This window comes from Danio aesculapii, chromosome 5 (assembly GCF_903798145.1).
Source record: "Danio aesculapii chromosome 5, fDanAes4.1, whole genome shotgun sequence".
Taxonomy (NCBI): Eukaryota; Metazoa; Chordata; class Actinopteri; order Cypriniformes; family Danionidae; genus Danio; species Danio aesculapii.
The window spans coordinates 60,726,452-60,753,242 of record NC_079439.1 but is presented as its reverse complement, the minus strand read 5'-3'; the positions used below and the strand labels follow the sequence as shown (position 1 = coordinate 60,753,242).

Below are 26,791 nucleotides of genomic sequence, written 5' to 3'. Positions count from 1 at the left end.
ATTCTTACTTGTTGAAATTCAGTTCCTGATATCAAGAATGAACATTTTAACTACTGAAACTGAATTGTTGATATCATGGATTAACATTGTTACTAGTGGAAATGCAATTCCTGATATTAACAATTCCCATTCTGGATATTAACAATTAAGTTGTTGATATCAAGAATTTGAATTCTTGATATGAACAATTTAATTCTTGACATGAACAATTCATATCCGGTAAAACAATAAAAGTAAAGACGGCTTGCTAGAATAGCCGTTTTGTCTTTTATTGATAACAGGATGTAAATTCTTGATATCAAGAATTAAATGGCTGATATCAAGAATCCGAATTCTTGATATCAACAATTGTATTTCTGCGAATGGTGACATCCTTGCTGATATCAAGAATTAACGTTGTTACTAGTTGAAATGTAATTTTGATATCAACAATTACCTTTTTTGATATCAAGAACTGAATTGTTGATATCAAGATTACATATCCTGAGAATGAATAAAAGTCAAAACGGCTTGCCACAGTGTACCTGTACTTGTGTAACCATACATTTATGCACTTAGTAATAGCAATTAACATGTACCTATTATAGGGCTAGGTTTACAATTAGGGTTTGGATTAGGGTTATTTCACATAATTGTTCATTATTTAGGCTACTATACTACTACTACTACAGTCCAAGTACACTGTAATATAACAGTCTTACCAAACTGACAAAATGTCCACAAGTGTGACATTTCTGCACCACAATCAGTACGCTTCCCAAACACTCCCACTGTTTTTCACTATTTACACACACCTAAACCCAGCAAACAGAAGCTCCCACTTTAGTAATAATTACATGTCATTTTAATCCCTCATTAAATGTTTATAAACATGACAGTTGTCTAACAAACATTGAGAGTGGATGTGTTTACAGCTGTCCGAACACATTTAAATACGCTAAAGAAAATAATTCAGCAACAAATAACTAGAACTTTAAGTTGTCAGGTTAAGCAACATACCAAACTGACAGTTACCACATTATGTTATCATAAAAAAAAAGCATGACCGTCCAACAACCAGTTTTCCCACTAAAAGGAGTGGTTTATCCTGAGGGCACTAACTAGTTTCACTTTTAAACACAGTCAATTATGTTTTATTATCAAAATGACTCCAATGTGCATTATGAGTTATACGTAGGTCTGTTTATACTAAATGCAAGGTGTTTTGTTTCCCTTTTTATAATTTACATTTTGGACAAGAAACGACAATGTGCAAATGAGGCAAACAAAAAAAAAAACAGGTCCGGTTACTAGAAACTCCAATAAAATATTCAAACAATGCATGGCTTATGTCTGTTGCTAGCAGTTCAGTTTGTGTGGGTGTGTGTGTGTGTGAGCAGTGAATGTTTATTCACCTGGCAATGTTTGCTTAAAAAAATTGGAAAGGATTCATGATGAAAGACTAGTTATAATATGACAACAGTCCAGCATGGTTCTTGCATAAATAATTATTATATCTATTATTTATTTTACATATATTATAATTATGCACATCTGTAAGATCATTTTTGTTGTAAAAGCGTGTCAGAAAGGGTGTTTCTTTGGACACTGTCACACAGTGCTGTGCGATGTGGGGAAAATATCTAATCGCGATTTTATTGACAGATATTGCAATTTCGATTTGATTTGCGATTTAATTTTGTAGTCAAGCTTCAGCTCCGTAATCCGTATCATAGCTTCTTACAGCTAAAATGCTGTGAGTGTTAGTTAAAAAAAAGCAACTGAAAAAATATTAACTTAAACATTTGTTCAAATTTGTTTTTAAATATTCAGAAATTTAGCACTCATTTTTGTTTAGAGCAAACAGTAAACACAAATAAAATGACCTTACCTTTCTGTAAACAACTTCAGCTCAAATTAGGGAGATAGTGTAGCTTATTATACAAACAAAAAAATATATAATTATAAAAATACAGAACACTCAGCAAACTAATATGGTTGATAAAACCCTTTCTGTAGCTTATATTGTCTAAAACAAAAGAATTATCACAGACGCTACACAAAATATCATGACGTTAATCGTACAGCTGTGGTACTCACAAATGGCTAAAATAGGTGCAAGACTGAAGTGCGTATCTCCTATCCTGCATTTAGATCATTTTTTTAAATCCCTCTTTGGTCACTGCATTAAAAGGCACCGTGTCTTTAGCGAGGAAGTGTGTTATGGCATTAGTTATCTCCTGGATAGGGTTGCACCAGCTGTTTGTAAGTCCTTTCTTAAACTGGAAGGTAAAGTCCAAACTAGGGGCTTTGTAACTACTCTAATTTGTAACTAAATTTGTTAACATATTCTTAAAGAAAACTTTAGTTAGTAGGTCATAGGCTCTCCATAAAGTCATGCGTATAGTCGAATTGAATGACGTGATATATTTAATAGGCAGCATTTAAATCGTTAAACTGCGCACTCAATTGGCTAGTAAGACTGTCACACACAGATGCCATGCATGCATTTGCTCTGGGCGGGGGGAAATTAGATTTAGCTAATCGCAGCCTTTCAAATCGCGATTGCAATTCGATTAATCGCACAGGCCTAGTGTCACATCTAATGCTGTTTTTAAACGGATAGTTCACTCAAAATTGAAAATTCTATCTTCATTTACTCATCCTCCACTTGTTCTAGACATATTTGAGGTCATTTGTTCTGTTGAAAAGAAGATATTATGAATAAAGCTGGAAACCTGTAACTACTTACTTCCTCCTAAGGATGTCAGTGGCTAGGGGAGAGCGGGGATGCAAGTAACATAGGATGAAAATAACGAAGCGATTTTCTCAAAGCCCTGACAGCATTTGTTTTCCAGACTATAACAGCAAATACAGCAAGCAACCCTTGATGGAGCTGCCAAATATCACGTGATTTCGGGACAGGTTGGGTCCGAATTTCAGCTTTTAACTGCAAAGAGTAAATTATTGTAGCGGTTCTCTTTTTCTTATTACAAGTTGTGTTTTGCTTTTCATGCATCACAGTAATGATCAATCTACAGGTTATTTAGTGCAATAACACATCCTGAAGTTTACAATGTCTAGGCATGTCACAATAATCAATATATTGACTTATCGCACAACACATGGACATGACCTCAATCATTTTTGGTGATGCAACATATAATGCCCATACATAAAAACCAATCCTCGCAACATTTTAGCTGATTTTAACAGCTGATTGCAACATCTCTACCTCTATTGCAAATGTTAGTGTCAGTATGGTTAAAAAACATTATAGTATTTACTATAAATTATGATGGTATATTTTTATGTGGGTGTCTGACAACTGAAAACAGATCTGGTAGCAGATCTCGCAGCCTCGGTTTCTTTTTACCTTGCACTTTTTTTGTTAACATTTATTATTATTTATTTAGGATATGCGCTTTCACTTTCTGATTCCATTGCCTAATTATTACATTGTTAAAATGACTATAATTAAATTAAATATTCTCAAGAATAAAATATGATGTGTTTTTTGGAAGAGTGTACTTGCATCGTGATGATATTGTATTGTCATTCTGGTATTCTATAATGAGTGGCATAAAATGGCCTTAAAATGACAATAATATCATTTATCATTATATATTTTGGTTTAATATATCGTACAACAAAAAATAGATATCATGACAGGCCTAACAATGTCTGAGTTTTTTCAGTTTAAAAGTAAATCAGGTTTAAATAGCAAGAGTCCCACTGATAATTGACAAACCTTATTTTTTTAGTTCCAAATTAGAGTTCTCAGTGTTTTGATTAATATTTTTTTTAATTAATGCCAATAATAATAAAACGTATTGAAAAAATTGTAGAAACATTTTGCATTGTTGTATTGCTTTTGAAACATTTGATGGAGCTGACATTTAAAATGAAAATGCCGTTTAATATTTTTTGCAAAAATAAAGGACAAAATATGTTTGCAGTTAACATTAGCAAAGTCCTAGTCAGATAAAAAAACAAAATTAAGCCAGTAAATCTAGAAAATATTGTTGTGTTACTTTTGACCCCCTCGTGTGTTACTTTCATTCCTAAAATTGGGGTCAAAAGTATGCGCAAATTTATGTTTAAAGTTAAATTATTTTGAAGTTGTTCATTTGTGCAAAATACCACGCGATATTGATAGACCACACTTATGAGTAACCACAGAAAAAATATATATCTGTCTACATCATTATCTTTTAAAAATAGGTTTTTATGAAAAATGGTACTTCCATCCCTGCTCTCCCTTACCAGTACAGTGTCTGACATTTTTTTTTAAATATCCTCCTCTGTGTTCAATTTAAACCACATGAAGATGAGTAAATATTGAGTGAATTTTCATTTTTGGGTGAACTATTTCTAAGAATGTCATGTATACACCTGATGCACAAATAAATACAAACTAAGGTTTTTACTTAATGTTTTACTTATGCATGACTGCTTATTCAAGAAATAATAAAGAAACCATATGCGAAAACATGTCAACGCTCGTCCTACATGAATTCCATCCTTCATTTTTATACTGTATATATATATCTTTTTAGATGAATTGAAATTCTGAAACAGAAAAAAGTTCATCTTAAAAAAAGGTGTATAAAAGTTGTTTTTTTCTTTGACGAAATATCTGACATCTCGAAGGCTGACCTTGTAAAATGTTCAAAAATATATTTTCTAGCCTGCCCCAAGCATTTCCTGGTTCTGCGAACTGCCCTCTTTGATTACAACAGAAACAACAGCACAGATATGTTTGGGATTTGCTTTCTTGTACACAGAAAATAATGCAAGAAAAAAAATGTTTGCAAAATTCTTTCAAACAATTTATTTGTGTTGAATTTAAACAAACAAATAAATGTAATAATGTTCAACTTACTTTGTTTGTTTAAATTCAGCCCAAATAAATTGTTTACAACCACTTAACTTAAAAAATTAGTAAATACAAGGAATCATCTTTGAATATTTTTTCCAGTTAAAACATAAGTTGCAAATCATAGATTAAAGACTTAGAAGGTAATCTACAGTTGAAGTCACAATTATTAGCCCCGCTGTGAATTTTATTTTCTTTTTTTAAATATTAAAAAATGATGATTAAAAGAGCAAGACATTTTTCAGTATTTACTATAATAGTTTTCTTGTGGAGAAAGTCTTATTTGTTATATTTTTATATTATATTATAGTTGTTATATTTTAAAGCCAATATTATTAGCCCACTTAAGCAATGCTTGTTGCGATTGTCTACAGAACAATAACTTGCCTAATTACCCCAACCTGCCTAGTTAACTTAATTAACCTAGTTAAGCCTTTTAAATGTCACTTTAAGCTTTAGAAGTGTCTTGAAAAATATCTAGTCAAATATTATTTACTGTCATCATCAGAGATAAAATAAGTCAGTTATTAGAAATGAGTTATTAAAACTATTATGTTTAGAAATGTGTTGAAAAAATCTTCTCTCCGTTAAACAGAAATTGGGGGGGGGAATATATATAGATAGGATAATAATTTAGAAGTGCTAATAATTCTTTCTTCAACTGTACATGCAAAAACTTTGGTAATACCAATCAAACTTGTTTTCAGTGAGTTTTTTAAAGGCAATTTCTATCTTGTCGTTTCTCATATTGAATACAAAACATGAATTGCAGACTTGGCATATTCACATGTGAGGGTCAAGTAATAAACTTCCTCTTTTTATAGGTTACTTTGGAAATCTTTAGCTACTTTGTGTTAAGTTTGGCTGTTTAAGAGGAAGCGTACATCAATTCTACTTTCACACTATTGAAATACCTTAGAAAAAAAATCAGCTAAGTTCAAGACAAGTTCAGCTACCAACAGCATTATCGTACATCCCTAGATCTATTTATAGCTATTCATAAAGCTGAAAGTCAGTTTTAGAAAAGCACTGACACTATGGAAAAAGCCAAAACACACTCAAAAAAATGTCATTTGCAGTTTTCTACAACCTACATAATTAAAATGAGCTGAAACAACACAATTAATGTTTTAAGGCGGGGGGGGGGGGAGACAATACATTTTATTAATGTTAAATTCACTTAAATTTGTAAAAACTAAGGTTAACTTGATTCCTTCATGTCATCCCAACACAAATCGATTGTGTGGAACGAGCACACTAAAAAAAGTTACGTTCACCGTTTTTTCAAACTACTTATTTAATGAGCCCCTATTATGAGTTTTTGAAAATGACCTTCCATACAGTGTGCAACACAGCTCTAAGTGAATGAAAACATCCAGCTGAGGGTTTAATTTGAAAGTGCACCTTGTTTATAAATATACATTTTTTAATAAAAGATTAATCTTTCATCCGGATCTTTTGCCTGTTCATAATGACGTCATCACGAAACAACAAATATGAAGTGCCGGATCCGGTAAAACATGAACGCGCCTTTCCCTTCAAACACTAGCGGAGTGCGTGTGTAGGTGGGACTGATCATGACTGAAGATGAGTGAACGTTCTAGTAATTAATGCAATAATCTACCCTGCAACGGAGGATTTGTTGGCAGTTTGTTAAAGAAAAGATCAGAAAAGACTATTGATGCATGGGACTTTAGCAGTACACAGTTAACGGACAAGTTTCTTCCTCTATTTCACAAGTGTAAGTGTGTGCGATTAAAACGGTTGCCTCTTAGTTTTCTTTCTAGCGTTTTGTTTCTGTAATCGCTCTACATGGCTTGAACTGTATCTGCTTAACTATTTATATTCTCATGTTCCATCTAAAGCCTCGTTAAAAACACGATGCGTGCCACTTTCTTTATGGATTTAAATGCCTTTGTGAGCTCGCGATCCTTTGCCGTTTGTCGTTGCCACCGTCAGCTGTTCCTACAAACGTGCGGCGGTCAAGTTTCAAAATAGTTCAGCTTTTGCCACTGTATGAATTAATATATAATAATAATAATAATAATAATAATAATAATAATAATAATAATAATAATAATAATAATAATAATAATAATAATGAGGGTCGTTGTTTTTACTTATGGCTGATAATAGATTATATGCTGGTGTTTAACTGCATTAACTAGGCATTTCATTCCTGGATAAAAACATCCGCAAGCGCAGGTTGCTAGATTGACCAACTGGAGCAAGTCTAACTATTAAGCCTAAAGACTGATTTAAATTGTGTTCTAAATAAAAGCAACGGTACGCGATAGAAGGAATATTTTCCATATTAAAAGGATTTTTTATTCTAACCAACACCTCGATTTAATATATAAGAAACGACTTCTATTCCTTGCAGCTAAACAACAGGATAAACTGACAGTGCTGTTTACCTCAGATACACCTTAAGTGCTTTATTCAGTGTTAAATGCTAACAAGTAGTGAGTTTAAATGCCATTTTACATGACATTTATTGCCATACTACTAAAAGCAGCAGCAGATAGTTCACCATTATATCTTGAAAATAAAACAAACCATCTGAAATTAAACTTTAAAACTCTGAAATAATGCAAGCCAACACATAGTGATACAGCATGTACATTTAATAATGTTTAATATGCATTAATTAGATTATAAACATTACAATTTCATAAATGAGTGCATATTCTGTGCTTCTGAATAGCTGTATTTAGATTTCTGTCGTGTTTCATCTGGCGCAAACAGCCAAATTGCTTATCACTGCAAATTTTGTCACGTAAAGGACACGGAGTTACAATGTAACCTGCTCACCTAATGTTTACTCTCGTGATATTTATATTATTTGCTAATTAACAACCACCTTATGTGGAACTCTGAATCTGTGTCTCATTTCGGAGACTGCAACTGTCCACCGGAGATCGCATTTCGGTCAAGGACGCATGCTTTGAGAGTCTTTCTGAATGAATGAATGAAATATGTGGTTTTCCACCAAGGTAACCCGAGTGCTGAAATATAATTGCCTAAACTGACATTGGGCTGCAAATGATCCAAAACAAAGACAAACAAGATTGTTCACTTAGCATGTTTCTTAAATATCTGCAATTGTGGTGGGCGTTTCTTGTGCGAAACACAGTCGACCAACCGCAACAGACTGGGTCATCAGATCAATCAGCGAAGATTAGCATTGCGCTAAGGAGGGGTTTGGAAACAAATGAGTTGCTGGACAAAGCATATGGAAGTCGTTGGGATGATTAGGTAAAAATAAATGCATTTTATAAGAGAATGAAAGTGTTTTTTGACCTTGGATGCATATCAGCCTAATGTTGGAGACCCCCAAAACCAAAATATGACCTTTTATAATGCATATAGGGGCTCTTTAAAATGAGATGAAACTAGGGGTGGGCGATATGTAAAAAATATCATATCCCGATTTTTTCAGGGGAAATCACGATTCACGATTTTTATCCCGATTTTTTTTTAAGTTGGTTTTTTAAGAATATTTTGCAAATTACAAAGGTACAATACAACCAAACTAATGTCCCCATATAAAAATATACTCTTAGTATGTATGTATAAGAATATTTTAATCAAGTGAAGATTTAATGCAAGTGCTATTCTGCAAAGAAAGAACATTCAACAAGACTTGCATTACAATTACTGTACCATCAAAATGAACATTTGTTTAACAAATCTAACAAATCAGCTTATTAGACATAGATCCTCAGCAACACCTTCAAAAATGTAAATGGCTTATTTTTTTAAAAAGTTAAATAAAGTTTAAATAAAAATATAACTGTCAATGCAAGTGCACAGACTTTAGCATAACTCCCAAAATAAACATTGGCTTAGAAAAGAAAAATAAACATACAAAGAGTAAACTACCTTTTGTACTCTGTTAAGTTCCATAGATTTTTGTTAAATCAGCCGTTGTAGCGAAAAACTTTACGTTTTGAATTTTATTTTGAATCTTGCTGCGGCACTCTGAATAAAGCTGTGTAATGGCAGTGGAGGAAAAATATTTGCGGCTGGGTATTTCGTAACGTGGATCTACGACTTTGAACAATCTTTTAAAGCCCTCATTTTCCACAGTCTTTATAGGAATCATGTCTTTGGTCAGGTAAAATGTCACGGCATCAGTTACGTCTTTCCAGCGCTTGCTCGTTCTCTCATACGGAGTTCCTTTATGATATGTTTCTTTCGTTAGAGTTGTTTGTTTAAGCCTTGTCGTTTCTGGCTGCTTGGTTGTACCTGGTGATGTACTCGCGTGGGGTCCTTTTAAAATTTGACTCTCCGCATATTCTTTCGGGTGCTTTCTCTTGAGGTGGTTAAAAAGGTTCGTTGTGTTGCTATCCGCCGTGCGAATCTTATTGCAACATTTGCAATTAACTGTTATTTGCGCTGTGTCTGTTAGCAAAAATCCGAACCATTTCCATACAGAAGTTGAATTTTTTTTAGGAACCAACTCTGTGTTTCCCTCCATTGTCACCGACTCTGTCTATCGAACTGCAAAGGATATGACGTGTTGTGCACTTTATATGGCGATACAACGATTCTTCCGAAAAAGTGGATCATGCAGTAATTTTGATCGTCCACGATCAAATATCGTGTTATCGCACAGCCCTAGATGAAACAACACAATTTTTTAGTTTGTGACAATTTAATTGTTTTATGTTCAATCCACTTAAATTTGTAAAACTAATAAATGTACTTAATTTCTAAATTCCTCGACTGTGTGAATCCTAGCATTTTTACAGTGCAGAAAACACAGACTATTTTTTTAAGTATAGCCATGTAAATATAAGACTTGTTCCTGTTGACCTTTTTTGTATATAATGAAATTTTTGATCTTTGTTGTCATGACGACTTTCACACAATACGCACAAGAATCCAACAAAGAGGTGTATATGACCTTGTTTATACTGGCTAATAGCTGTCTCAGACAATAACAAGTGGACAAAAAGTGGAAGTAAGTTCATCTGAACAGATCACATTTACAGTGTAAACAGTAAATATCCTGACAGCAGCGATCGACGACAGGTTTAAAACATTGGGAGTTTTAGATGTAAAATTCAGTACCATCAACATAAATATATGTTGCAGGCTCAATTTAGCTCGCAAGATGAGATTATACACAACATGGTCATATTATTAAGTAACAAAAATAAGAAAAATACTGGCTTCTCTTCTGTATTATTTTATTATATTTAGTTTTCTGCTTAGATTAAAATTCAAGAGAAAGTGAGGAAATTGCTCATTATTTTCAGCACTTTACACTCTTGTCTTTCTTTGATGTACGTCTGATTTGAGTGTTCACAAGATATTTGAAGCCCTTTTTACATGTAGTGTTAAGAATGTATTGGGACCACAAGTGGATGAGGGAGACACATTTGTGTTAACAACAGTTGTTGTAATACGTTTGTGGTCTAATTTTGACCACTTTCCTTATTTCCTTGAGGTGACGGTTTATTGGTGAGTGGAGGTATGGGCTTCTTCAGATCTTTCAGTCTTGTTGCAAAATAAGCTTGAGAAATTTACATATGCGACTCTGGAAGACAAAACTAGTCTTTTGTTGAATGGGTATATTTTTAGCCTCAAAATAATCGATTTTTCTTTTATGCCAAAAAATAATTAGTGTATTAAGTAAATATCATGTTTCATGAAGTAAACTTCCTACTGTAAATACATCAAAACTCAATTTTTGGTTTGTAACGTGAATTAGGGCTGCACGATATTGGAAAAATCTGACGTTGTGATAGTTTATTTTTCTGTGATATATTGCGATATAATGCAGCTATACAATTTTATCATTTTTTCATTCTATTTAATAGACTGAATAGCACTATTTGGAAGAAATTTATAGTCACCTATTATTTTAAGGCTCACTTCCCGCTATTAGCTAACTTGCTCCTTAATAATAGATATTAAGGTAGCTTAGATATTGGGTTAAATTATGCTGCAAAAGTTTTTCATGTATAAATAATTCAACACAATTATTCTTTATTAAACTTCCAATTGGTAAAATGTCTTGTGCCTAACTACTTACATGTCTAAACCTCTGCAATAATTCCACAAATCTCATGTTCTGAACTGTGACTCTTGCTCAAATATAATCCCAACTCAACATTGCATATCTATGCGATGTGACTATTGCGAATGCACACATTGCAGTATCGATGCTGAAACAAAATATTGTGCAGCCCTACGCGAACTGCTAAACACCATTTAGATGACTTTAAAGGTGATTTTTGAGTATTTAGATGTTTTTGAACCCTCATACACTGTAAAAAGAATTCTTCCTGCCTTCAATTTTTTTGTTGAATCAAATGAACTTTTCAAGTCATCTCAACTTACTGTACATCAATCAAACTGACCTAAAATAATAAACTTTGTATAACTTAATAATAACTTTGTATAATAAAATGTTGAAACCTGTTTAACATACAGTGCTCAGCATAACTGAGTACCCCCATTTTGAAAATGTATAATTTTATCCATTTCTCAGTGAATATAGGCAATGTATTTTGGTGCAGGCAAATAATTTTGGGTGTACTAGTTTTTAGACTGTTTTTGTAAGCTATTTTGTAAGTTAAGCTCCAGATTTGGCTTCAGAACGCTGCGGCCAGAATTCTGACCAGAACCAGGAAATCAGAGCACATCACACCTGTCCTCAGGTCTTTACACTGGCTCCCAGTTACATTCAGAATAGATTTTAAAGTATTATTACTGGTCTATAAATCACTAAATGGCCTAGGACCTCAATACATTATAGATATGCTCACTGAATACAAACCTAACAGATCACTCAGATCTTTAGGATCAAATAGATTAGAAATTCCAAGAGCTCAGTCAAAGCAGGGTGAATCGGCTTTCAGCTATTATGCCCCTCGCTGCTGGAATCAGCTTCCAGAAATGATCAGATGTGCTCCAACATTAGGCACGTTCAAATCAAGACTGAAAACACATCTGTTTAGCTGTGCCTTTACTGAATGAGCACTGTGCTACGTCTGACAGATCGAACTATTATGTTTTTCTCTTCTTTTTAATTCTTTTATAACACATTTTATCTGCTTTTATGCTTATTTATTTTATTTTATTTAAAAAAATTTTTACCATTTTTATTATTTGTTTTTATTTCTCTTATACTTGTTTCTTTTATTCCTGTTTATGTAAAGCACTTGGAATTGCCACTGTGTATGAAATGTGCTATATAAATAAACTTGCCTTGCCTTGAGTACTAATCTAATGTTATGTATATGCACAAATATAGTTTTGTCTATTTTCCTATTAAAGATATGAATTTAAAATATAGATTTGTCAGGGTGTACCTATATATACATACAATATGTATATTTGTACTTACACTTATGATTGGTTTTGTGGTCCAATGCCACATATAATTGTAAAAGAAAACAGAAAATGATACACAAAGAAACAACTTTTGTTACTGCTCTGATAGCCATAAAACATGTTAGAATCATAAATGGCAACGAACATTGTTACAATGTTTCACAGAACCTGTCTCACTTCAACAATACAGGTATATTAAAAATATTTTAACATTTTGCCAGTAGGCAAATGGGTTAATTTTGTGACTGTTCAAATACATTTAACCACACACAATGCATTCTAAAGTGCTTTCAAAATACCTTTGGAAGAGGTTTGCACCTGTATTTAGTGTCATCTGCTTTTGACTGATAAAAGAGCGTCTAAACACCGGCTGTAAACAGAGCTTAACTCCTCTAGATGCAAACAACAATTTATCACGTCTGGCTACTTGATCATCCGAGACAGATCCTAATACCAGATGAAATTCAGCTTTTACACAGTGCAGATTCAACCACTAGGATACACGACCAGACATTCATCAGTCTAGACAAATATTCCCATCTCAAAAACGAATTCCATTACAGCAATTTAGACTATGACTCAAATAAAAAAATGGTTAATGAATAATTCATGCAAGTGCTTGAACAAAAATTCAAGCTTCACATTTCTGCTTGGAAAGTGTCTGAAATACTGGACTTATTATAAGCATGACTGAGGGCAACTGAATTTACTAAAAAAACAACCCAACATGTGTGTGTTTGAGACCAGACAATCTCACATCCTCAAATCGCTAGGGTGTGGTGAAATGGTCAAATTATTATCACTGCACACACACACACACACACACACACACATTCATTTATATTAGGGCTGCACAATATATTGGTTCAGCATCGATATCGCAATGTGTGCATTCGCTATAGTCACATCGGAGTATCTGCAATGTTGAGTTGGGATTATAGTTGATCAGCAATAAAGACTGTACGGTGTTATTTTACATTTTAAATTACATTTGATTATTCACTTACTGTCCCTGAATTTATGACTACTCTTTGACTCTGAAAAAAACAAAGCACTGCTTATTTCAATGTTATCTTTGCTCTTTCTTAATTATGCTTGCAACTAGTTTGATTCACTATACTACTAAATTATCCCAATTAATCTAAATTAGAGATTGCATTCCAAATTAAGCAATTCAAGTCATCTGCTGAAATTATATTCATTTCGCATTATGTATCGCAGCAAAATAAAATAATCGCAATGTCAGATTTTCCAATATCGCGCAGCCCTAATATATATAGATGTATACAGTATAGGGCTGCAACAACGAATCAATTAGATTGATTAAAATCGATTACTAAAAGCATTGTCAACAAATTTCATGATTAATTCGTCATGTCGTGCAACATGGAGACGTTTGATCATTTAAAAAAACTTTAGTTGAGCGCAGAGCGGATTGAACGCAGTCTGCCTCTCTCGTGCACTAATGCCAGCAGAGTTCAGTGCCTCATTGACAAAACAGAGCAAAAAAAAAAACGAGCAGAGGTAACATTAGAGGAAAGATACATGGCAATGAAGGAAGCAATAGCAGGGCAAATTAGAGCTGCACGATTCTGGCAAAAATGTGAATCACAAATTATTATTATTATTTTTTTTTTGCTAAAAATCAAGATCATGATTTTCTCACGATTCTGTAAAAGTCATTATGGTGGACTTTAATCAGATTTTTAATATGTCCTGTTTGTTAATTCACAGTAAAATTATGAAATCATAATATAAATATTCATAATTATAAAGTAGAATTATTATGTTTAAGACATGTGCTTGTCATCTGTCATTGACAACATTATTAGACCATTATATTTCCATTATATATAGGCTAGGGTTGTTAAACTGACACAGTAAACATTTATTTTCATGCACAACACTATGTGTTCGCTATGAAAGAAAAAAGCATATCAAATACTTGTCGTAATCATAACTCTAAAATGCAATATGATCATTTAAATGTGCACACAGGTTTCACTTTCATTTCCAAGTGCGGCTCATGGCTGCTATCACTGTGAGAAAAAAACACAAATCAAACCTCCTGCACAGCCCTCAAACGATCGCTCTGTGCAACAAACTGAACGTTATTTACAACTTTATTACCTGTTATTCACAGCCTATGCACGTTCTGTTCACTAAAGTAGGCGTCATCTCGGTAGTACACAAACAGCTGGCGGTCAGCCCACGTTTGATTTCACGACCGTGAATACATTGTTACACAAAGACAGAAATGACATTTTTGGGTGAATTATACCTTATAAATACAGTATGCGTGTTCTGCTTTTGAGTAAAACATGGTAGGTAAACATGGCGATGCCCATCTCACAATACAGATCACAATCAAGATCATTTATACGTCTATTAAACAACAACAACACTCACACGTTTTAGTGAATTGGAATATGAGGTAGTTGATGACATGATGAACAAGCGTGTCAATATTTTGTATTAAAACTGAACATTAAGGGTGAATGTTCTAAAACAATGACTGCTTTATAACCAAACCCACTCCCGGTTCCAGATAGAATCTTTTAAACTCAGCAGTGAAAGGGTTAATAACAAAAGAAAAGCAGTGGTGGTATAGTTACTTTGCATTGCAAGACTAAAGACATGTTTTTATTCACTCGCCTTTTTGGATCATTCATTTTTCATTCTGTTGTCATGAATAGATGCACTGCAAAAAAGCTTTTCTTACTTAGTAATTTTTTCTCAAAAGACAAACAAGACTTAATTTCTTTTGCTATTTCATGTGTCAAGTATGTATCTTGATCTAAGATTTTTTTTTTTTAGATATTTGGATTGAAAACAGGACAAAACTAAGTTATTTTTATATTATTATAACAGCTCAGGCATGTTCAAGGACAACATGTTTGAGCACTTTCTAAAGATTTGAGTTCTGTTTTTTAATTAAGGGTTGGAAATGAATGCTTTTCCTTTATTTATCAAATTTATCGATTGATCTAAAAAATAATCATCAGAATAATCGATTATTAAAATAATCGTTTGTTGCAGCCCTAATACAGTCAAGCCCGAAATTATTCATACCCCTGGCAAATTCTGACTGGCAAATTTTGGTTGGCCGGAAATGACACAGGCTTCTACCAAAAGATAATAAGACAATGTACAAGAGGCATCATTGTGGGTACCTTTGTACAAAAAGTGGCATGTGCAAATTTATTCATACTCTTTCCAAACTGTCACAGTCTATTGGAAAATCCAGACTATACCATTCTAAATAGTCCAAGCTGTTCTAAAGCATCATAATTACTCTCATTTTGAGTCTGCTAAATGTGCAAAAGGTTAGTAATTTGCATAAACCACACCCAAACAAGCTCTATATAAGGGCAGCAAAGCAAACCTCATCCATATACAAGACAATCATAAAACAAATAGCAAAAAAAGAACTTTAACAATAATGAACGTGAGGATTTTTAGTCTGAGGAGGAAACCAGAAAAATGTGTAATTTAAAACAAGATGCATAAATCAATAACGACTTCTATGGGCAACTTAAATCAACTGAACAGCCATTCAACAGCAAACATATCTTAGGCATTCTCTCTCCTTAGAATATGTGCCACAATGTCTTCAAGGAGTACCTGGAGTACCTAGTGTGCCATGTCTCCAAACACAAGGTGAGACACAATAATATAAGGTTTATATAAGGATAGATCAGGTTATCGTTGTTTAGTAATATTATATTTAGTCCAATTATACTGTATCAATATTTAATGTAGTTACTTTTCACCCACCTTGTAAATAAATATCTAAAAACATATCTAATTATATGTAGGGTTCTTTATACATGCTTATAAGGCCACAGGTGTACATGACTATTGCATACATGTGGTATAAGTTGTTCTTGAATAGTTTTTTGTACATTTAATAGTATGACTTAAGGGTGAACAAACAAATTTGTTATGAAAACTTTTGTTTAATTAAGTCATTTTTTTAACATTCTCTTTATTGTATTTTTTTACATCAGTACAAATTATAACTTTTACATATGTAAACTTTTTTCCTTTTTAAAAAAAGTTGTAACATCATGTTACTATTATATGTATAAGAGAACTAAAAAAATATACAGAAAAAAGTGGGGGGAATAAAAAACCGAATAGAAAAAAATAATAATAATAAAAAACCTAAATAAGGGGGGAATTTGAGGTGTTTCTACTAGGGTTTAATCACTGCTCTCTTGTTAAAGTACTCAATAAATGGATTCCATATTACATGGAAATTCTTAGTTTTATTTTTAAGGGAAAGTCTTAGCTTCTCAAGTTGCAGGCAAGACATGATATTTTTTATTAATGTGGAGCAACGTGGAGGATCTTTTCGTTTCCAAGTCAGTAAAACTAATCTATGTGCCAAAAGGGTTATAAATCTAATCACTGTACGTAGATTATTAGAATATTCTGCATCATCACTGACACCAAGAATAGCTAAAATAGGTCCGGTGTATACTTGTTTTCCCACCGCTTCTGATATTATTTGAAATGCAATAATTAACAATTGTAGGACAACTGCAAAACATGCGACCAATCGATGCCGTTAATTTTTAATTAAGTATTTTTTTTAACTTAATTATCTTTATTTAAAAAAGAGAAGTATAAAAAGCAACACCAAACTACATCTAAAAAAAGGTTAATAGCATGAGCTGAGGAAAAACTGATAACAATTCATTTACTACAAATCACTGAATTTCTATTTAAATTTTAAATAATTTTAACGTTTTTTTTTATTATGGAAACATTGGTTAGCTGTATGATATTCAATAAAACAATAAAAATATTTTTGACTAATAACTTTAAGAAAGTACCATTTACTATGCAATAATATATCTGTCATCTTTTCTTCATAATCTGTCATCATATACTGTAGATGACAGATGCTGAATACACCAGAATTACGCATGCTCGAAAATATGTACTGTACAGTAGTAGACAAAACCACATAACTTATTCACACTTTTTATCCTCACAAATGCATGTACAGTAGATGTAGCTTAATATCAAAAATGATTCAAATGTTATTTATTAGAATCACTCAGCTCTACAAAACACCCAAATATTATAAGTGGAAGAGAGATTTGAAGAGGAAATTCTAGGAAAATTTCAATTTAATTGTTATTTCAGACAAAAGTAGCTGCCTTCAGAAGTCTTGATCGACTTGAAGTGACTTGTCGACTTGTTAATTGCTCACGCTCTTCCTGTCATTTAACATACACTCAATCCAAATCAAAATACCAGCCCTCGATCAATTACAGAAGTGCATAATAAACATCATCACATACATATAAATATCAGACCTGATCACCTTCTTATTGATTACTAAACACATGACAATGGTCAACAAACGCTGTGACTCACCGGGGTCATTGTGCGAATGGGGCACAACGAAGACTTGAAGTGGTTCACTGTCCCATTCATTCTCTTGATAAGAGATATCAAAGCCTTGTTTCCACACCCCACCATCAGGGTTATCAAACCTAAGCAAATCATAGACATCCAGCATCTGAAATAAAGCACATCAGAACATCATTTTTAACAGAGGCTAACTGTCATAGTTCCAACTTAAGCTCATTGGAAATATGTGCGTTAGCCGACATTTTTGAAAAACATAAAATTCATTGCTCCGGGTACATTTCATTGCACGTTTCAGATGACAAATGCACCAGAGGGCTGTCAAAATTTTTCACAATCTGTAGTAGACAAGTCTTTTTATTGAATTTTTCAGAAAAACTGGTTAACAGTCATAACAAACTAAAGATCTTAACAGAGCAACTCAAACATATACATATACAAGAACAAAGTACATGAAAAAACAGTAGAAAATAAGAGAAATAATAATAAATAAATAAATAAATTCAGGGGTGGGTTGGGGGGAATAAATCTGTTCTTAAAATATGTCAGGAATGGTCTCCAAACTTTGAAGAATCTATTATTTGAGCCTTGGGTGCAGCTTTAGATACGCTATAATATTTTCTACCCAATTAGTATGTGTTGGTGGTTTAGCTGACTTCCACTGCAGAAGTATAAGCCTTCAGGCCAACAAAGAGGAGAAAGCTAGTGCATTTAATTGACCTGCTGGTAGTGCAAGGTTTTCAGGTGTCACACCAAATATTGCTATTATTGGATCTGGTTGTATCTCCTTTTCATTTTCACAATCTGAAATACATTATTTAGGGTACATTTTGTTATACGTTTCAGATACATGAACTTTTTTAATTAATTAGGGTAGATTAATGTGATGACCTAAAAATCAAAACCTCAATTAATTGAACACTTTACCTCGATTTTGATTAAATCGGCTAAATTGCATTTAAATACAGATTAAATTCTGATCATTCAGATAAAACCTTCCAATGGGAATGTGACCATCATTCATTTCAGCTCCAAGTCATCTTTTAAGCGTTTCCTGCATCAACTCAAAGACAATGATTTTGATGGGAATGTAATGTAACTATTGACAAACACCACACAACACTGGTGTTTGTGAGGGGAAAAATGTATTTTAGAAGGCAATGTTTTTCTACGTGACAAAAAAAAAAAAAACACAATAAAAATCCAGTTTGGCAATAAAAATAACATATGCAAAAGCACATATGCAAATATATGCAAAAATCAGTCAGCTGTCAGTGACAAAAATTCAGAAGATGTTTCTCAACCTCCTTAGAGCAGCCAGTGGGGTCTCTCTAGCACTAATTTATCCATATTTACTCTAATAATGCTCAGAAAAATAGACTTTTAGGAAGTTTTTACACTTTTCAAGAGGGCTGTACACAATTGATTTTTCTCTGTTTGCTTATACAGCTTTCTTTTTGAATTAATGAGTCTCTTCCTGGTTCACCTTTTAAAGTGGTTTACCAGTATGCTGTTAATATGGTGTTGCTGTGTACATCTTAATTATAATTTATAATAACATTTTGGTTTGGAGGAAGATTATTTTAACAACTTAATCGACCAGAAGTCATACGTGGATTACTCAACTAGCTGGATTTGGTTGTTGAAGATTTGACACGATCCAGGATCGTTTTGTTCTTCAAAACTCATCCGAGAGTCATACCAACAGTTCTGGTAGCTCAAACCTGCTCGGGAGCAGGCTTATTTCATATGAACAAGATTAGATTGGGTCACTTCAAGCAAAGGTAATACTGAAAGTACAGAATTCTAATATTTTCTTACAGTAGTTGCATAGACTTGGGAAAAAGGTAAATAGTAATAGGTAAATGGCCTTTTTAGACAAACGCGTACTATTTTAACGATACCAACTTAAGTACTATTTGTGTAAGATAATAAACATGCAAAATTTATGCAGTTATGCACATATTTTGACAGCTAATATGACAGTGATTTGATGCAGATACCTTTACCCACAACAAAATGCTTTTTTTTTTATCAAAAATAATTTGAACAGCCAGTTTTACTTACGCCGATTAAGAAACTTGAATAGACCTCAGCTACTATAATAAAGAAAATCCGCTCTAAATGTAAAACTAAATAAATTGCTAAATGATCCTGACTCACATGAATGTGTAAACCCTGCAGCCCACAAAAAAGGTAGAAAGTTAGTGCGTATCATATTTAACAAACTGTTTACTATGAATTTTATGTAATTTTGCTCACATGGATAACTGAATAAAATCAAATTATGTCATTACACTGCTGTGCCGCCAGCCAAACTTTGCTGATCATGATTTCAAGGATCAATATATCTGTCATTCACAACACACACAGAGATCACAGATCAGTTCATGCAGACATTTTCATCTGATTCGCGAACTTGTTTGAAGAACCAAATTAGCCAGAGATCAGTTATCAAGAATAAAAGATCCAGAATATGTCAAATCATCTTAGATCATCTAAGCAAGGTATGAAGAACAGACCCCTGGTCTCATTCTTTATCTAAAGTACTAGTATTTAAACTATGTGGAAAATCTATTCTGAAATATGCTAAAATAGCATAATTTTAGTAACAATTTCCCTCTTTAATTATCATTTCTGCTTCTTCCAATAGGCACAAAATAAAAAAGCATGACTGATATATGCATTTTGTGCCCCAGAGCACTCAAAATTATAAGATTTTATTATAAGTAATGATTTAACAACTGCCTAAATGTTATTCATTTTAAGGGTTTAAAGTGTAGTCATTTTGATCATTAAGTAATCCTCCGATTGTTTGGAACAGAACAAAATGTAATCATTTCATATTAAGCAAATGAGTCAACTGCATTTAATAAACGTGACTGAAATATAATGACACTGATATGACAAATGAATACAATCTAATTAACATACGATTTACTAACCACAGTTTTAGTATTCAAATAGATTCCTTTGTAGGTCTGTAAAGTTGCTCATATATAGATAATTTACATTTTAGATGTTGTTCATACATTAATGTTGTACTATTAGATGTATTGTAGTTAATGTGTAAACATGTATGCGTGTTAATACCTTAGAACCATTCTTTTCATTAAATACAGCCTAAAAAAAATTATGACCATATAAGAGTTCTGTAATATATTCTAAAGATTATTATGCTCAGCAATGCAAAATGTATTAGATTAAAATACAGTAAAAACAGTAATATTGTAACATATTAGTAGAATTACATGTATTTAAAAAAAAACGTAATAATAATATATTAAATGTATGTACTTATATATTCCGAATTATATTTCAATTATTCATGACTATATACAGTTCAAGTCAGAATTATTAGCCCCCCTGAATTATTAGCCTGACTGTTTATTTTTTCCCATATTTCTGTTTAACGGAGAGAAGATTTTTTCAACACATTTCTAATCAAAATAGTTTAATACCTTATTTCTAATAACTGATTTATTTTAACTTTGCCACGATGACAGTAAATAATATTTTACTAGATATTTTTCAAGACACTTCTGGGTTAATTGGGGTAACTAGGCAGGTTATGATAATTAGGCAAGCTATTGTATAACAATGGTTTGTTCTGTAGACTATTGAAAAAATATACAGCTTAAAGGGGCTAATAATTTTGACTTTAAAATGGTTTTTAAAAAATTTAAAACTGCTTTTATTCTAGCTGAAATAAAACAAATAAGACTTTCTCCAGAAGCAAAAATATTATCAGACATACTGTGAAAATTTCCTGAATCTGTTAAACATCATTTGGGAAATATTTAAAAAAGAAAAGAAAAAAAATCAAAGGGGGTCTAATAATTCTTACTTTAACTGTATATACACACAGTTAAAGTCTGAATCATTATCCCTCCTGTAAATTTCATTTTCTTTTTCAAATATTTCCCAAATTATGTTTAACAGAGCAAGGATTTTTAACAGTATTTCCTATAATACTTTTTCTTCTGGAGAAAGTCTTATTTGTTTTATTTCGGCTGGAACAAAAACAGTTTTACATTTTTTTAAAACCATTTTAAGGTCAATATTATTAGCCTTCTTAAGCAATATTTGATTTTCTACAGAACAAACTATCGTTATACAATGACTTGCCTCATTACCATATCTTGCCTAGTTAACCTAATTACCTAGCAAGCCTTTAAATGTCACTTTAAGCTGTATAGAAGTGTCTTGAAAAATATCTAGTAAAATATTATGAACTGTCATCATGGCAAAAACAAAAGAAATCAGTTATTAGAAAGCTAAGAGAGTTATTAATTCTAACATCAACAGTATATTTGTTAATGTTGATTAAAAAAAGTTGCAATTTTTTGTGGTTATATTAAGATGGCAAGAACCAAATTTTAACCACTGCCCTAACACAGCAAGAAGAAGAAATTCTCATTGTTGAGCTCTGAAAGTAAACAATTGGTTCACTTAATCTTAAAATGTCTTTTCCCTCTATACCTGTACTCCATCTGCAGCTTTCGAGTAGGTCCGTCCTGCAAACTGGCAGTCATCCGAGAGGATAGGGAGCAGCGCAGGAGCAGGGGGCAGCAATTCCAAATTCCCCTGACTCATGTTCCCTTCAGGAAACATCTTGCCATCTTTCACGGTTTCCCTCAGGTTAATTACAGAGTCTCTTATGTTGCCGATGATCTCATTGTTCTCCGCAAGCAGTCTCTCTAAGTGGTCTATTTTGTCCTGCAGAATACCAAGCTGCCCCTGTAGAACACAGAAAAAACTCTGAGTAACACCTTTAACACTGACCTGAGCAGGATTATGAAGAACTTCAGTGCAAAATACAGACAATGACATAACGGCCACTACTCAACACAAACACATATTACTTAAACAGGGTTTCTACAGGTTTCACCAAGTCAAATTTAAGACTTTTTAAGAGCTTTTCAGAATTATATAGGGCTAGATGCTAAGTATTTTTAATTGCCCAGCAGGACAAAAATCTAATTAGTCACTTTTTAACCACATATTTTAAATAATATGTCAAAACAAGCAGACCTTAGTTGTATACACACATTTTGGTTCAACATAACTTACAAAAAAAAAAAATAATAAATAAATGTTTGCACAACAGACTACAGTTATAATATCAGTTATAAGTAGTTTTGCTAAATCTTTTATTGAGATGTGTTGCTGGTGATTGGATGTGTTTTGGATCCATTAGGTAGTCTTACATAAACAAAGGAAAAGTAAGACACATTTAAAAAGATTTAAGACCTACGAGACAATATTTCAGTGAATTTAAGACTTTTTAAGGCCTAAAATTAAAATTTGAGACATTTTAAGACCCTGCTGATACCCTGTTAAAAGCACATTGCTGACTTTGTTTATGAGGCTTACAGATTTTGAAAATATAATTTGTATTTGCACACAACATCCTCAAACCAGTGTTCACCAGGATATTAGTTATATAGTTATACATAAGAAAAAAATTACAATGATCTAGATTCCAGTCCAGGAAAAGACTAGCTTAACAGAAAGAACATTTTTCAATCAAATTAAACCATTTTGTGTTCTTCAGGTGCAGGAAACTCATAAATGCTAACAGAGAACATAATAAAAGTAGGTTATTTGTACACTTTGTAAGTACCCATGATACAAAAAATACTATAGTAATTTATATAACAACTGGAAATCAAGAAATACAATTCATATTTCATCTTGGAAAATCGTATTAATAGAATATGTCTCCATTGAAGATCCTCTTTGTCTGAAGACATTCCCTAACAACAACTTCAGTAGTACATAAACAAGATGGGAGGGGTGAGGGGGTCAGGAAGAGGTAGAAACTGTGTCTAATATTAAATCTAATTAAATATTCTATAATATAGAAACAAAACAAAAACATTTATTATTAATTTTAATGAGTATTTTCCCACATCATAATTCTCTCTTTACATACTTATTCATTTCCTCTCTTGTTCAATTTGTTTCCATTTATTTATTTTTATTATTACTATTTTTTTTTTCTCTCTCTCTCCACCTTCGTTCCTTGTGACATCTTCAAATATACAGCTAGAGGTGTGTGTGAAGTAGGGTCTGGACCAGGTCTTCCCCCCACCGGTCCAATTACACATTCAATAATAACAATTATTTGAATAAAAAAAATAAAGGAAGCAGACAAAACACATACTTGTATATAGTACATTTACAGGGTAAGTGTGACGTGGGCATGGCAGCCTCAGCATTGCCACTGGACTGATCCATGCTGTACACTACCCGACAAAAGTCTTGCTGTTGATCAGAGTTGTAAGTACAACAAAAGACAACTTGACTTCTAGTTGATCATTTGGAAAAGTGGAAGAAGGTAGATTTTTCTGTTGCAAAAGACCCATTGGAACCCGCATGGACCCAAGATTCTCACAGAAATCAGTCAAGTTTGATGAAGGCAAAATCATGGTTTGGGGTTACATTTAGTGTAGGGGCTTGCTAGTGGATGGCAACATCAACAGCCTGAGGGATCAAGACATTTGTGCTGCCCATTACATTACAAACCACAGGCGAGGGCAAATTCTTCAGCAGGATAGTGCTCCTTCTCATACTTCAGCCTCCACAAATTTCCTAATGGAAAAGAAGGTCAAGGTGCTCCAGAATTGGCCAGCCCAGTCACCAGGTATGAACATTATTGAGCATGTCTGGTGTAAGATGACGGAGGAGGCATTAAAGAATCTTGATGAACTCTGGGAGTCCTGCAAGAACGCTTTCTTTGCCATTCCAGATAACTTTTTTTGTTAATAAGTTATTTGAGTCGTTGCAGAGATGTATGGATGCAGTCGTCCAAGCTAATAGGGGTCATGCACAATATTAATTATTTTTCCACTACACCATGACTTTATATTCTATACTGAACATTATTTCTGTTAAGTGACGAGACTTTTGTGTAAGCAAAGTCAGACCTTATTAAAAATCAAGGCATGATCATGTTTTATTTTGGTAAAATAAGTGTAATCTAGAAACCTTTGCCTTTCATATAAGCCACTTCTGATACCAAATTATCAACTAGGAGTCATGTTATTATTTGTTGTTCCTAAAACTTGGATAAGCAAGACTTTTGTCAGGTCATGTAGGTCATACTTTTTTAATGCATCACAAACCAACCAATAAACACTGTACTCAACAAGGCTGATCTTATAACTTCCATCACCCTAAAATTATTTTTTAAAAAGAAATAAAAAATACTAGTGTTTACTGAACCATACTACATGAGTGTACTACTGTACATTGTAAAAAAAAATCCAGGGTTCCACACAATTCATTCATGTTGTTCCAACAAATCGATTAAGTTAACTTAACACTTTTAACAAATTTATGTGGATTGAACATAAAAAAGTTGTCCCAATGAAAGCTCAAGAATTGTTTTAATTCAGTAATTTGAACAAGTAAAAAAATATATTTTTGAGTGTACTGTACTCTATATATTACAGTATTTAATTCCTCTGAGGAATGCTACAGCAAACTGTAGTATTAATTACTGATAAACTTAATACTGCAGATTTACTACAGTAAACTGTGGTGTACACTTTAGTATATTCAATAATAGTAAAAAAAAATACAGTATTGGGTAATTTGTTTATATTACTATAGTACAGCTACAGAATTGTCACAGATTCGTTCAAGTACCTTTCTATAGTATAATAAAAAAAACATTATGGTATTTACAATAAACGACTAGTTTGTTTAATGTTTGCAGTTCGAAGAAATTTGGAGAATTTTTTATTTTTAAAACAACTACCGGCGCTGAGGACAGCAAGGAAATGACCTTTGAGATCAGTTCACTGTCCAAATCTAAACTAATCTCTCTTTTAATTCGACTTCAAGAGTTTCTAGATTCATATGAATGAATTACAAACAAAAGTCACATGATAAAAGTAGTAGAGATATGGAAAATGCGGTTACCGATTACAGCCATTTTAATTTTGTGCATGTGTATTATTTTAATACAGTAATGTCACTTGGAATGTTACCATCAAATGATCAGTTCAAACTACTATAAAGTGTATTTTATTCAGCCCATAACGACCGAGTTCAGCAGTCTGAACACAGGCAAAATTTATGGACAACGTCAATCATAAAACAGCGGTCGGTACTTACGTTCTGAATCCTCTCTCCGTTCGGGTTTTTGCTGTGATCAATATGATCCAACATCAGGTACAACGAAAATACCACCACACAGAATATGGCACTGCCAAAAACTGTGAACTGTCTGCTGAGCTTCATTTCTCAGACGAGTCCAGGACATTCACACCAAAGGCAAACTTTTAAAGGCTTGTGTCGAGCGGTGGTCCCGTAGGTGACAGAAGGCAGAAGTGAAAAAGAAAGCTCTTCTCGCCAGGAAGAGGAGTTGCGCGGATCGGGACACCTTCCCTTCCCTCTGACTCGCGGTGGAAGAAATGTCGCGGTGTGCGTCCACGGACTGAATCCAATGCGATATGTCTTCAAAGTTTTGACGATGCGGAAGAGTTTGTGTGATTCAGCAAATTGTGACGGTCTTACAGGCAAAGGAAAAGCGCCAACCCTGCCCCCTTCCTGCACTCACTACTGTGCCTCCGACAGAGCAAAAGTGAGCGTGGACTTGCGCCGCCTAACGAGTGAACACATCACTCACACAACACACACATAAAAACTCAGGTGAGCTCATACACTTAAATTACGTTTGCTGTTTGTTCAAGCTACCTACTTATGTAAAATGAGCTGAAACAACACAACGCAACAACTAAATTGTTTTTTGTTCAATCCACTTAAATGTCTAAATACTAAAAAGCTAACTTAATTCCTTTATGTTGTCCCAACACAAATCAATTGTGTGAAACCGATTGTCTTAGTGAACATTTCAGTCAAAATTCTAGGCTGGTTTTGTTGCTTCATCATAGTAAATCATTGTAAATATATTGATTATTATTACTGTTTTATCCTAAAATGTTGATTGTTAAATGTACAGCTTATTCTGAACTATTATTATTGTTGTTGTTTATATGTATGAATAATATGATATATTATTTATATTTTATTATTATATATAAATATCTTTTTTACTACTACTATTTACTGTGTTTTTATTATACATGTATGTTACTTTTTTATGTAAACTTTTTAAACAAAACGGCGTGTCGATGGTGCAATGGGTAGCACAATCGCCTCACAGCAAGAAGGTCACTGGTTCGA

At 33.0% G+C, this 26,791-nt stretch overlaps 1 protein-coding gene across 1 annotated transcript in view; it reads right to left on the bottom strand.

Moving 5' to 3' along the window:
• Nucleotides 1–26,174, bottom strand: part of man2a1 (mannosidase, alpha, class 2A, member 1) — a 140,421-nt gene extending 114,247 nt beyond the window's left edge. Inside the window, exons 1-3 of the mRNA XM_056458605.1 lie at nucleotides 25,721–26,174; nucleotides 22,076–22,333; nucleotides 17,600–17,744 (exon numbers count right to left, since the gene is read on the bottom strand). Of these exons, the coding sequence (XP_056314580.1) occupies nucleotides 17,600–17,744; nucleotides 22,076–22,333; nucleotides 25,721–25,846 (529 nt within the window). The 5' untranslated portion in view covers nucleotides 25,847–26,174. The remainder of the gene's footprint in view (nucleotides 1–17,599; nucleotides 17,745–22,075; nucleotides 22,334–25,720) is intronic.
• Nucleotides 26,175–26,791: the final 617 nt, after the last annotated feature.